Source organism: Loxodonta africana, chromosome X (genome assembly GCF_030014295.1).
Source record: "Loxodonta africana isolate mLoxAfr1 chromosome X, mLoxAfr1.hap2, whole genome shotgun sequence".
In the NCBI taxonomy this organism is placed as follows: domain Eukaryota; kingdom Metazoa; phylum Chordata; class Mammalia; order Proboscidea; family Elephantidae; genus Loxodonta; species Loxodonta africana.
This window is the reverse complement of record NC_087369.1, coordinates 68,301,021-68,315,188: the sequence shown is the minus strand read 5'-3', so window position 1 is coordinate 68,315,188 and position 14,168 is coordinate 68,301,021. Positions and strand designations below refer to the sequence as shown.

General features: G+C 43.0%; 1 protein-coding gene across 2 annotated transcripts; it reads left to right on the top strand.

The window, feature by feature from the left end:
* The first annotated feature begins 10,005 nt into the window (after positions 1 to 10,005).
* Positions 10,006 to 12,647, top strand: LOC100656632 (spindlin-2). 2 transcript variants are annotated; one of them, XM_064278363.1, is made up of 2 exons: positions 10,006 to 10,201; positions 10,920 to 12,647. In XM_064278363.1, exon 2 carries the CDS (start codon positions 10,922 to 10,924, stop codon positions 11,696 to 11,698), a length of 777 nt encoding a protein of 258 aa, XP_064134433.1. In that variant the 5' UTR covers positions 10,006 to 10,201; positions 10,920 to 10,921; the 3' UTR covers positions 11,699 to 12,647. The 2 variants fall into 2 exon arrangements, with proteins under 2 accessions (XP_064134433.1, XP_064134432.1); XM_064278362.1 differs by having other exon boundaries at positions 10,901 to 12,647.
* The last annotated feature ends 1,521 nt before the right edge of the window (positions 12,648 to 14,168 follow it).

Sequence of the window (14,168 nt, the reverse complement as noted above, 5' to 3'; positions counted from 1 at the left end):
GCACTGCTCTCTTGATAGTATGTGGTCCCCCAATCTCTCTGCTCACTTCTCTCTTTTATATCTCAAAGAGATTGGCTTAAGACACTATCTAATCTTGCATAGCTTATCAATATAACTGCCACTAATCCAGCTCATTTCATCATAGTGATAGGATTTACAACACATAGGGAAATTACATAAAATGGTGGACCATCACATAATACTGAGACTCACGGCCCAGCTAAGTAGACAGATATTTTGCAGGGACACGATCCAATCTATGACAAATGGTATAATAAAAACTCACTTAGCCTAACTTTCTAAATCTTTAAAATTTCCCTGGACTAAAGTGTTACTACTGGTTCTTCTAAATGTAAGAACTATTCCATTTGGGCTTCACGAATTGACATCTCATGAAATTATCACTGGATGGCCAATGGCCCTACTCTATTGTACAACCTGCCCTAAATCAAATCTGATTCAGTCTGACCCATTTCAATGTTGTAAAACTTTAATCCACTATTCTAAAGAATACGTTACACAAGTTAAAGAAGCTTTTGACAGTTAAAAGCAAGAAGTAGCTACATTGCCCAATATTCAACCTGGAGATTATGTTTACTGGAAAAGACATCAATTAAAAGATCCTTTCAAACATGAACAGAAGGGACCTTACCTGGTCCTTCTCACTAATCCTTGTACCGCTAAATTACAGGGAATAAAGAACTGGAACCATCTCTCCCAGTTGAAGAAGGCTGTGGCTCCTGTCTGGACTGTCCAACCAGCTGAGGGACTCAAACTGAAATTCAACTGCCCCGGTGGCCACCAGCAAACAACTGTGCCAGGTAGACAACTGAACCCAACATCACCGAAAAAGATTCTTACAAGTTATTACAAAGTTAGGACTTCGGGGACTTGGTTTCATGATTTTTGGAATCTGTCATGGATTGAACTGTGTTCCCTAAAAATATGTGTCAACTTGGTTAGGCCATGATTCCCAGTATTGTGTGGTTGTCCTCCATTTTGTGATTGTAATTTTCCTATGTGTTGTAAATTCTAATCTCTCCCTGTCTTTAATGGGACAATATTAGATTACGTTAAAGAGGGTTACGGTGGGATCGTAACATCCTTACTAAGGCCACATCCCTGATCCAATATAAAGTGAGTTTCCCTGGGGTGTGGTCTGCACTGCCTTTTATCTTACAATAGATAAAAGGAAAGGTAAGTGAGCAGAGATTTGGGGACCTCATACCACCAAGAAAGCAGCACTGAGAGCAGGGGCTCCTGTGTGGAGAAGTTCCTAGTCCAGAGGTGACAGAGAGAGAAAGCCTTACCCTGGAGGTGATGCCCTGATTTTGGTCTTCTAGCCTACTAGACTGTGAGAAAATAAATTTCTCTTTGTTAAAGCTATCCACTTGTGGTATTTCTGTTATAGCAGCACTAGATAACCAAGACAGAACCCTTTTCCCTTTCCATGTATCACATACATGTAAAATCATTTCATGGTGGTTCTAATGAACCTCCATGCCAGCTTTTAAAAATGTTGCACTCTACCAGACACTCATAACCTTTAAAATAGCTTTGTTTTACAAATTAGGGTTCTTTGATTGGTAACACTTTACAACTTAGTTTTCTCATTCATGCATATAGTTAATATTTTAATTATTTTCTTATTCATTGTCAACCTTACCTTAGAATTTGATCTTGTCTCATCTGATACACTAGTATTACCCATCTTTAAGTATAATCTCATACCTGTTAAATCCAGTGCAATTGCCAAGTAAGCCATTTGAGTCAGGCTGTGGCATCCCTTTAACTCTTCTATCTATCCTTAAGTGCCTTGCTTTTATCTTCCCCATGTGTGTACCCACCCTAGTGTTACCTATGGCAATAGATGACCTATCCCCTTTGTTAGTAATGACAGACATTATGCCACCTTAGTAGATTTCTGCAGTTACAAGGACCCAGAATCCCCGGGGTGACCCCTGCCTTAAAGCTAAATTGGAATTATGTGGGTTGCCAATTTTCAACAGCTCTCTTATGGAGAAATGGCTTGAAGAGGCCTACCAGACTATTCCTTTTCCCAGTAATCAGACAGGAGCTGGAGTAATTTGTTTCTCTTATGTATACATGTTCCTACGTGGAGGATCAAACTATTTAGAAGAAAGTTTTAACAATATACCTTTCACTTGGGCCTCAGTGTGTTTAGATGGATGGAGTATATACTGCCAATGCACTTTAGGAACCCTCCAAGTCTCATTAACTCTTCATCTTAAAATGATAGTCTTCATTGGACTTTTCCTATCTAACAACTTAAAAATTGTTAGATAGGAAAAGAATAAAAAGAGAAAGCACTGACACCCTAGCTAAGAAACATGTTTGGGGTTATACCTTCCTTCGTGCCTTAATACCAGCCTATGGAACTGTTGACCTAGAACATGCCATTTGTAACTAACCTGCCCCCATGGAAAAGACTGCTGGTGATATTGCTGATGCCAAGTTAGCTCAAGAGAAATCTTTATCTCCCTAGCTAAGGTGATGCTAGATAATAGGATTTCTTTCAATTTCCTTTTAGCCCAGCAAGGAAGAGTCTGCGCTTTAGCTGACACACCTTCTTGAACCTGGATAAATACTTCAGGTGAGGTAGAACAGGACATCTAGTAAATTCATCAAAGAAACACTTGGCTCCATATACTCCCAAGGTCAGACTCCCCATTCCTTGATATGGTTCGCTCTATCCTAATTACTGGTTTGCTTACATTCATTCCAGTTGTTGTTATTTCAGGAATAATTAAATGTTGCATGAAATGCTTTACCAACATTGTAACTCAGAAAACCAATTTAATGCCTATGAAAAGAAAAATATGCATTGAAACTGCTCCTATTTCAGATGGACTCAAACTCACTCCTTGAGCAGGCCTTCTTCAGAAGCCAGGTTATTCCTCTGATGTGGCCTTGCCCCACACCAGCCCTCATGTAAGGAAACCACAGAAGCAGGAGATTAAAGCTATGGTGTAGTGAAGACATCAGATGACACCCAGCTACTTCGTTATATTCATAGCTTGATAAATAAGTTTAAAGGCTTAAAGGGGTCTTAAAGGCTTGATAAAAAAGCAGCCCTGCAAAATCATTTCATTCTTGAAGTCCGTGCAGAAGAAAGCCTTTTTTCAGAATAGTGGCCCATATCCTTGATCAAATGGAGGGACTTTGTGGAAGAATTTAGAAACAAGGTGCTTGGTAAATCTGAAACACCTAGTTTGAGGTTTGGGCCCAACTTCATTTTGCTTGTTCTGCTTTTTTACTTTTCAACAGTTAATCTTTGTATAAACTTAATCATGCAGCTAAGGAAAATTTTATTTCTGTGATTAAGCCCAAAGGAATGTCAGCAGAATGCCCCCTGGGGGTCACTGCTCCAATAGTTATCAAATCCTTTGTGTAACATGTCTTCAGAAAATGATGTTGCCTTAAGCCAGTTATTTTAACAATCTGATAGAAAAAACCTGTTCTGTAATCACCTATGCTCTAACTTGCTCCCACTTAACACTTCAAAGGACTTCAAGCTGAAACTGACCTGATCTTCACTCCCCTCTAAGCAGATGACCAACCATTACATTTCAAAGGAGTTCAAGCTTAAGCTGATCTGATCTACAATCAATCATTAACCTCCTCCCTGTTGGCACAAACCTCTACACGTATACACTGTAGCCAATCCCCTTGACCCACATATGCTCTATAAATGAATCCTAGCAAAATTGTTGTTTCATGATGTCCAGTCTCCCACTTCCCTAGTTGCTTAGTAGCCAATCATAATATTGTAACCTAAACTCCTAGTTTAGCCCTATAACTACCTCGGCAGGATTGCTCCTCCCCAGGCGTACTGATATCACTTGGTGAGGTTTAATGTGTCCCCCCCCCCCAATTCGAGTGGACTTTCTTTCAATAAATCTCTTTATTTTTACTTAGCAGAGTACAGGTCATTACTCTACATGGAGCAATTTGTATAAAAATTGTTAAATGAGAACCTAATTTGCTGTGTAAACTTTCACTTAAAACAATAAAATATTTTTAAAAAGAAAGAAAAACGCAATCAATGTCACTAAGTTGTAAGTGTGGAAGTTGTTGTACTGGGAGATGTTTTGGTGAGTATGTTTTCACCACAATCAAAAAAAGAGAGAGAAAATAATGCATAAATGTATAAATTAATGAGAAATAAAGAATGCAAATGAAAGTTGTGAAAAGAAATTCTCCATATAGAAATACAAAATGGTCAAAAACCCAGGAAACTATATCCAGCCACAGTAAAATGTAAATTAGAAAAACAGTGAGGTGCCATTCCTTCCTCACTAGTTTGGGACAAAGTATCAGCAGGGATCAGTCCCTGAAGAAGGACATCATGCTTAGTAAAGTAGAGGGCCTTCAAAAAAGAGGAAGACCCTCAAGGAGATGGATTGACACAGTGGATGCAACAATGTGCTCAAGCATAACAATTGTGAGGACAGCACAGAACCAGGCAGTGTCTCCTTCTGTTGTACATAGTGTCATTATAAATCAGAACCAACTCAGTGGCAGCTAACAACAATAACAACAGTTTAGCACACTGGAAGTGTGAAAATATGAAGTGTTGGCTAGTGCCTTAATTATCTAGTGCTGCTGTAACAGAAATACCACAAGTGGATGGCTTTAACAAACAAATTTATTCTCTCACAGTCTAGAGGCTAGAAGTCCGAATTCAGGGTACCAGCTTGAGGGGAAGGCTTTCTCTCTCTGTTGGCTCTGGAGGAAGGTCCTTGTCATCGATCTTAACCTAGGTCTAGGAGCCTATCAGCACAGGGATCCCAGGTCCAAAGGATGCGTTCTGTTCCTGACTATGCTTTCTTGGTGGTAAAAGGTCCCCATGTCTCTCTACTGGCTTTCCTCTTTTATATCTCAAAAGAGATTAACTTAAGACACGACCTAATCTTGTAGATTAAACCTTTAGATTAAAAAAAAATTAACACAACCACCACTAATCCTGCCTCGTTAACACGGTGGAGGTAGGATTTACAACACGTAGGAAAATCACATCAGATGACAAAATGGTGGACAATCACACAACACTGGGAATCTTGGCCTAGACAATTGACACACTTTTTTTGGAAACACAATTCAATCCATAACAGCTTGGATGTGGGGAAGAGGGAATACATAAAATGCTGATTAAACTATAATTTTTTTACAGCAATTTGTAGACCAATTTAACAGCATTTAGGAAATTTAAAGCACATCGACTTGATGGCAATGGGTTTGGTTTTTTATACTTATAACTCAACATTTTTGAAACCTATTATTTTTTTTTATATACTTACAGAAACTCTGGTACGAGTACTCAAAGATGTTCATTGGCGCATTATTTGTAATAATGAAATACTGGAAGAAACCAAAATGATCATTAACAGCAGAATGGATGCAAAAATGTTGTATATCTATACTCTGAAATAGGGTTTCAAGGTAACAATGAACGTCAAAGATATAATATAGAGAAACTAAAAAAAAACAAAATATCAAGTTAAAAAAAGCAACCTGCAGAAAAATAACTAAAATGCAATACAATTATGTTAAAAGTAAAGCTCAGTCAAGTTAGATTATGAGTGTCATGGATTGAATTTTGTCCCCCCAAAATATTTTTCAACTTGGCTAGGTCACGATTCCCAGTATTGTATGATTGTCTACCATTTTGTCTTCTGAGGCGATTTTCCTATGTGTTGTAAATCCTATCACTATGATGTAATGAGATGGATTAATGATGGATTAAAAAAAATGATGGATTAGTGGTGGTTAAATTGATGAGATCTACACCATTAGATAGTGTATTAAGACAATCTCTTTTTTATTGTGCTTTAAGTGAAAGTTCACAATTCAAGTCAGTTTCTCATACAAAAACTTATACACATATTGTTATGTGACCCTAGTTGCTCTCCCTACAATGTAACAACACACTCCTTCTCTCCACCCTGAATTTCCCGTGTCCATTCAGCCAGCTCCTGTCCCCTTCTGCCTTCTCATCTTGCCTCCAGACAGGAGCTGCCCACATAGTCTCATGTGTGTACTTAAGCTAAGAAGCACTCTCTTCACCAGTATCATTTTATGTCTTGCAATCCAGTCTAATCTTTGTCTGAAGAGTTATCTTCGAGATTGGTTGTAGTTTTGGGCTAACAGAGAGTCTGGGGACAATGACCTCTGGGGTCCCTCCAGTCTCAGGTGGACCACTAAGTCTGGTCTGTCTTTTGACGAGAATTTGAGGTCTGCATCCCACAGTTCTCTGGATCCATCAGGGATTCTCTGTTGTGTTCCCTGTCAGGGCATTGATCAGTTGTAGCCGGGCACCGTCTAGTTCTTCTGGTCTCAGGCTGATGGTGTCTCTGGTTTATGCGGCCCCTTCTGTCTATTGGGCTCATATTTACCTTGCGCCTTTGGTGTTCTTCATTTTCCTTTGCTCCAGGTGGGTGGAGACCAATTGATGCATCTTGGATGGCCACTTGCTAGCTTTTAAGACCACAGATGCCACTCACCAAAGTGGGAAGCAGAATATTTTCTTAATAAATCTTGTTATGCCAATTGACCTAGATGTCCCCGTTTAGGTCACCAGACCCCCATCCCTGCTACTCTGTCCCTTGAAGTGTTTGGTTGTATTCAGGAAACCTCTTAGCTTTTGGATTAGTCCAGTTGTGCTGACTTATCTTGTATTGCGTGTTGTCTTTCCCTTCACCTAAAATAATTCTTGTCTACTACCTAGTGAATATCCGTCTCCCACCCTCCCTCCCCACCCTTGGAACCATCAAATAATGTTTTCTTCTGTGTTTAAATCTTTTCTTGAGTTCTTATAATAGTGTTCTCACACAATATTTGTCCTTCTGCTACTGACTAATTTCACTCAGCATAATGCCTTCCAGATTCCTCCAGGTTTTGAGATATTTCGTGGATTCATGGTTGTTCTTTATCGTTGTGTAGTATTCCATTGTGTAAATATACCATAATTTGTTTATCCATTCATCCATTGATGGGCACCTTGGTTGCTTCCAACTTTTTGCTATTGTAAACAGTGCTGCAATGAACATGGGTGTGCATATATCTGTTCGTGCAAAGGCTCCTATTTCTCTAGGATATATTTCAAAGAGTGGGATTGCTGGATCCTATAGTAGTTCTATTTCCAGCTTTCCAAGAAAGAGCCAAATCAATTTCCAAAGTGTTATACCACTTTCCATTCCCACCGCAGTGTATAAGTGTTCCAGTCTTTCTACAACCTCCCCAACATTTATTATTTAAGCCAATCTCTTTTGAGATATAAAAGGGATAAACAAGCAGAAAGACATGGGAATTTCATATCACCAAGAAAGCAGTCCCGGAAGCAGAGCGCGTCCTTTGCAGCTGAAATTCCTGCGTTGGGATGCTCCCAGACCAAGGGAAGATTGATGACAAGGATCTCCTCAAGGGCTGAGACAGCCTTCCTCTGGAGCTAACGCCCTGAATTTGGACTTGTAGCCTGCTAAACTGTGAGAGAATAAATTTCTCTTTGTTAAAGCCACCCACTTGTGGTATTTCTGTTATAGCAGCACTAGGTGGCTAAGACAATGAGATATCTCAGAGTTCTATTCACAAACTTGTTGGTAATGTAATCATTAAGAGGAATGAAAACTTTAAAAAAAAAACCTTAAGTGTGAATTATTTAGTTAGAAAAAATATTACTAGATAAGGTTGTTTAACAATACAGGATTGTTTAGTGCAGTTCAATGGATCGTTTTTATATGGCCTTTCTTGCCATGGTCTTGTAACTGCCACCCAAGTGATTGAGTAAGGTTATGAAAATATGGTAATTGTGAGCCCAAAAAGGAGATTGGTCAGTTTTGCCAACCTGCCGGGCTTAAAATTTGCCATCCCAGAGGTGGGAAAAGAAGATCTCACCATTACCAAGACAGAAGATCCAGGAGTGGAGCTTGTCCTTTGGACCTAGGATACCTGGACTGAGAAGCTCCCGGAACCAGGAGACAAAGAGGGAGAGCTGTAACACCAAGCCAGACAGAAGCTGTGGAAGAGAAACAGTGCCAACACAGGCAGGAAACCAGCAGAAGATGCCCTGGGAGGCTTCCTGGCCCACAGAGCAAGAAAGCTGAGTGCCCTTCGGCAGAAGGTTTGCTGATAGAGTAGGGTGCTTCCAGGCACTTGGTGCAGTTAGGTTTGCCAGCCCACAGAGCTACAGCTGATTGCTTTTGGGGCTGAGGCTTACCAAGTGAGGTGCCTTGGGGCACTAATCGGCAGAGGTAAAAAAGCTTTGTAAAACTTGCCAGAGCAGGGCAGAGGCCAGGCTGAGCGGCGAGGGCCAGAGAGAGATCCTTCCTGTGGGCACTGCTGAGAAGAGGCTGTCCTGATCAAAGGATTGTATCCTGAGCATTCCTGAACCAGAATAGTAAACTGTTACTTCTCTAATAAACTCCATAATCATGAATATTGTCTGTGATTTCTGTGTTGCCATTGCAAGGAATTATCAAATTCAGCAGAAATGTAGAGTGTGCCAAGGGAAGGACAGACGGTCTCAAGAGTTGATAAAAACAGGCTGTTGATCTTGATTATCCTACTTTGTGATGTTAGAGGTCATTTTTACAGTTGGTAAGAGCCCTGGTTGCACAGTGGTTAAGGGTTTGGGCGCTGACCAAAAAGTTCGGCAGTTTCGAATCCACCAGCTGTTCCTTGTAAATCCTATGGGGCAGTTCTACTCTTTCCTGTAGGGTCACTTTGAATCTGAGTTGACTCAATGGCAACGGGTCTGCTTTTGCTTTTTTGTTGCTGTAGTTGTTACTTTTTGGTTTAATCTCACAAAGCTGTAAGGCTATCATATTCTTATCAGTTTATCATTTGTACAGTCTACACCTAGGGCAAAATGACCCAGAGCCATCCCCATAAAAGTCAGGTGTGGGACATTGAAGAGAATTTTTTTTCCCTCCAGTATGGTGTAATTTTCCTTCATAATGTAAATTGGAAAAACTAAATAAACATGTGACGTAAAACTGCCTGTCGAGTACTTGTAAATGTAAATACATACAAAAATCTAGATTGTTAGGATACACAACAAAAGAATGACAAGCATTAGCTTTAGAGAGGGGGAGAGGAACAGAGACTAAAATAGAATTACATTATATTGGTAATATTTGATTTCTACATTTGAAAGCACGAATGAAAATGAATCTGTTAACTATTAATGTAAAGTATATCATGCTTCTAATATTGCTATATACACTCTGTATTCCTTAATATCTCAACTGAAAATGATATTACAAAGAATTTCTAACAACCGCACTTGCAAAATGATTCCAGCTTTGTAAGAGCTTAGAAAAAAGGCAAAGGAAATTATCTTCCCCTCCCAGGACTTGCTGTGAGCCCTAGGAAATGAGAGGTGGGATTACAGTTGATTATTTTCTTCTTCATGTCAATTTTCTGAATTTTACGCAGTGTCCGCATGGTGGACAAAAAAGAAAAAAAAAGCTCAAGTACTAAAGTCCTAAAATAACCAGTCAGGAAAAATTAGATAAAGATTGGGTCAAGATGGCAGAGTAAGCACCGGCGCATTTCTCTTCGCCCTACCCCAATTCCCCTTAAATGACAGAAAAGGCAGATTTATATGTGTAAAGAATAACTCTATAAGGGCACGATAAAAAAAAAAGGAAAGGGTGAATTCCTGGAAGATGAAAAGCAGACGGGACAGCGGTGCTGAGAGAGCGGAGGTGGGGGAGGGGGTGGGGAGCGGAGGTGGGGGAGGGGGGGAGAGCGGAGGTGGGGGAGGGGTGGAGAGCCTCAGGCCCTACGCTGGGGGAGGGGTGGAAGGCGGTGGGGGAGGGGCGGTGGTGGACCGGGCCGCTTACTGTTTGGGGAAGGGGCGGGGCCGGGAGCCCCAGAGAGCCGCCTGGCCCAGAGCTCTGGTAAGGGTTGGGGCTGTGGGGGCACTCAGTGTTTGGCAGGAAGGGGAGGCCTCTCTCCTGGCAGGAAGCTGCGCTACGGAAAGGGGGAGGAGACTGCGGCGGGGCAGCGGCGGGTAGGATCCCCTGTGGCAGAGGGGAGCCGCCGCGGGCAGCCAAGCAGAGGACGTGCGAGTCGAGAGCTTCCCTCCTAGACGTGATCCTTGCCTGCGGATCCTCCCCTCCCAAGCAAGTCTTGCTAGCATCCGACTTGTGGCCATTGAATCACAGCTGAGACGGCGGTGAGTTGTCCGATTTGGGCACGTGAGGCCCGCTATTGGGGGTCGGTGGGGAGGGGGGCGCTGGAGCAGGGAACCGGTGGATGGGGGCTGGTGGGGCCAGGCGGGAAAATGTGGTGGGCGCCAGGATGGGAGATGAGGAAGTCTGGGAAGGTTGATTTGGGAGTCGGAGGGCGGGGTTGACGGAAAGCACCACAGTGGTGTACAGGGGTGGCCAGAAAGGGAAATAACTCTGGTGGGAGCCCAGGAGGAAAATGGGAATGGCCGCGAAAGAGACATGAGAGAGTGGTGAGCTCCAACGAGAGTCACAGGGATAGGCAGACAAGAGGGATGAAGAGCTGAGGGTGAGGGGCAGATGTCACGGAGGTACATGCCTGGAACTGGAGAGATGAGGTGGTGAATAAGAAATTGTGAATGTGTTGCTGGGGAAGCTAGGATGGCTACAGGAAGGCAGGCAGCATGCAAAGGAGTTTCCTCCCTCTTGCGGGGACCTTAACCACCATGACCACCACAGCCACCTCATCTCAACCCCTCCCTTGCAGGGGGGAGGAGCCTCAAGCAGGCATCCAGGAGTGCCTTGATAGCCAGTTTTGCTGCTAGACACTTAGGAATAACATGGGTGGAAGTGTACCTGGTACACAAAGACTTAATTATACAAATATAAAACATACCTTGAGACACACATTGAACATTTCTCCCTAGCCTTTCTCCTCTCCTGCAGGTATGAAGACCCTCCACAAAAAGGCAGCTACAGGGCAGCATGCCAGGGCAACTGTAGGTCACCACACAGGATCTGCAAATATGAGGAAGAAAAAGACCTTCCAGAAGAAGCAGAGGGGCCGACCTTCCTCCCAACCCCGCAGGAACATCGTGGGCTGCAGAATTTCACATGGATGGAAGGAAGGGGATGAGCCCATCACCCAGTGGAAAGGAACCGTTCTGGATCAGGTGCCTATAAATCCCTCTCTTTATCTGGTGAAATATGATGGAATTGACTGTGTCTATGGACTGGAACTTCACAGAGACGAAAGGATTTTAAAACTTAAAATCCTTCCTGATAAGGTGCCATTTTCTCGAGTCAGAGATGTGCAACTTGCAAACACCATAATTGGCAAAGCAGTGGAACATATGTTTGAGGGTGAGCATGGTTCTAAGGATGAATGGAGGGGGATGGTTTTAGCCCAAGCTCCTATCATGAAAGCCTGGTTTTATATTACCTATGAGAAAGATCCTGTCTTGTACATGTACCAGCTTTTAGACGATTATAAAGAAGGTGATCTCCGTATCATGCCAGAGTCCAATGAGTCTCCTCCAGCAGAGAGGGAGCCAGAAGGAGTTGTAGATGGCCTGATAGGTAAACATGTGGAATATACCAAAGAAGATGGCTCCAAAAGGACAGGCAAGGTCATTCATCAAGTTAAAGCCAAACCCTCTGTGTATTTCATCAAGTTTGATGATGACTTTCATATCTATGTCTATGATTTGGTGAAAAAGTCCTAACTGTTAAGGTAAAATTTGCCACGTTTGTGGAAACATGTATAATTTGTAGACATGCAAAAAATGTTGCCTTTTAGTGTAGTGAAAGCTTGAGGGTCCCTGTTAATTTTACATCTTTGCCAGCATAACTTGTTTTGTTCTTAAAAATACAAATTTATGTGGACATGACATGCCTTGTGTAAGGAATTTGTCTTCTTGAAAAGGTTGGGTGTGTTTGGTGGAGGGGCATGAAAGGAAGGAACGCCAGTACATTCAGGCTGTGAATAAAGTTAAGCTAGTTTCATAATCAGTCATCTAAAAATGGAATAGGACTTAGATATCCTGGTCTAGAGAGGGAGAGGGAAAGGAACTAGAGATGGGCTGTCAGGGAGAGAGAGGAAGAGATGATTGCTTAGGAAGAGGTGGAGAGAGGCCAGAAATGAAGAGGCTTCCTGGAGAAAGGGAAGACCTAGTGAGGGGGAAATATCCAGCTGGGAAGGGGGTGAAGAATGGCAGAGGGAGAGTGAGATCTTGGGACTATGAGGAAAACAGAAAATGAGTAGAGAGGGTCACAAAAAAGTGTGGAAGTGTTCAGAACAAGGAAGAGAGAGACCAAGTTGGCAGGTAGTTTCTTAGATTGGGAGAGTCTAAAGAATGCACAAAGGAGGGTCTGTCATTGCATGGATGGGAGGCCACAATGGGAGGGACACTTGAGGGAGAAGGAATGCTAGGAAGAAAGACTGACAGAAGAAGTGAGAACACAGGAGAAGGGGTTTGGGGGGGATGGTTTATGGGGTATAAAGTATGGGAAGTTCCAGGAAGAAGTTTGAATTCCGGCAGCATCCACAACGCCCTTCCTGGCTCTGCACAAAGACAGGGACAGTTGACAAAGAAGCCAGCTGGATTGGAGGTTCCCTAGAAGGGCATTTTGAAAAGGATGGGTCACACAAGTTAAGCAGGAGCAAAGTTCATACCTAAAGGCTTTTGTTGCTGGGAGTCCATGACACGGCCTGTTCCTGCAACTTGCCTCCAGCTGAGCAGAACCCCAGCCCTCAGCCTAAACACACTACCATGGTGCTATAACTGCTGGGCTATGGGCTGCCTCCTTATGTTTCCCAGACAACCCTGGTGCAGGAAATACTGGTCCTGAAGGTCTTGGTTCATTTTCCCATGACTGGATAAGCAATACTTGTGGGGAATGGGACTGTGGGAGATGTGCCACTTTGCATTTAGAAAGTATTTTATCCAGAAAAACCTGAATCCAAGTACAATATCCCCCTCACTGTTCTGCTGGACATTCCTTGCCTCTCGAGAGAGGAGGGACATCAGAGAACTGAGCCTGATCTCTTTCCCAGGCATGGGGAGTACTCTGAAAGTCCATCCTTCTCTCAGCAGCTGCCTGAAAACACAGGTAGTTCCACCCAGTGCTCCACCAGTGGGAAATTCCTGCCCCCGGAAGCACGATGTTGGCTAGACCCTGCACAAAGCCAGTGGCTGCTGGCCCCCTTGAAGTCACCCACTGGCCAGTCTTACCCAACCCAAGAACATGGGGAACTATGATGGAAGTTCGTACAGCTTGTTTTTGCTAAACGAGATAGATGCCTTGTGACAGTTGGACTGGGAGTTTTGACCGTGACTCCTTCTGGGGTATATAGTACCACACTGAGGGTGGTTGTTGGTGGGGAAAGGGGGCAGCAACCCCAATAAAGTCCCTCAGAAAAAAGGTGTCCCAACGAATGGGTCTGCATCCTTCTCTTCCTCGTCTCCTTATTCTTGTGCAGTTATTCTCCCGAAGACCTTTGTCTGGGCTCCCCACTCATCACTAAACTGTACCCCTGCCTCTAAGAAAGTGCTGGCAAGTCCCCACTGCCCAGGCTTCCCTAACTCCATAGTGGGAGGAGGCAGGGAGCTTTCAGGAACTGAAAGAGGGTGGCAGTTCCAGTTCATTCTCTGCACCCAACATGATCTGAGCTTGATGGCCTCGTGAATTACTCAAGCCAAGCCCACCTCACCAGAGCAGGGATTAATTTTCTTGTAGACATCACACAATTGAGTCCAGCAAACACCAGCTGACCACCAGAAGCCAATTTCAGCTAGCTGTCATTTTTTTTATTGTTTTCTGTTTTAGACATTTGGGGATTTCACATTACAAAAATCCATATTCCTGGCTTGTCCTGGAAAAAAATCAAGGATTAGGGCCTGCATTCCAACGAAGACTCAAGCAGCTGGGTTTGAGGAAGGGTTGACTCTTATTTGGCCACACCCCCAGCTGGCATGCTTCACTCTAATAAAATGCCCAGTTGTCCCCTGGAGATATTTGTGTTTGTAACTCTTGGGGTAGACCCAGGAAAAACTGCCTAAGCCCCCTTTTTACTTACTTGGTCTCCATTCACTTTTTAATTTATTAGTTTAAGCTTCATCCCACAAATTCTTATTTTGAGTGGGCTTTTTTCTGCCAGGCACTGTTCTAGGCACAGGTACTGATGATATGGTA

What these genes read in the sequence shown, in the direction of transcription:
- LOC100656632 (XM_064278363.1), top strand. Translation starts at nt 10,922, where the DNA reads ATGAAGACCCTCCACAAAAAGGCAGCTACAGGGCAGCATGCCAGGGCA.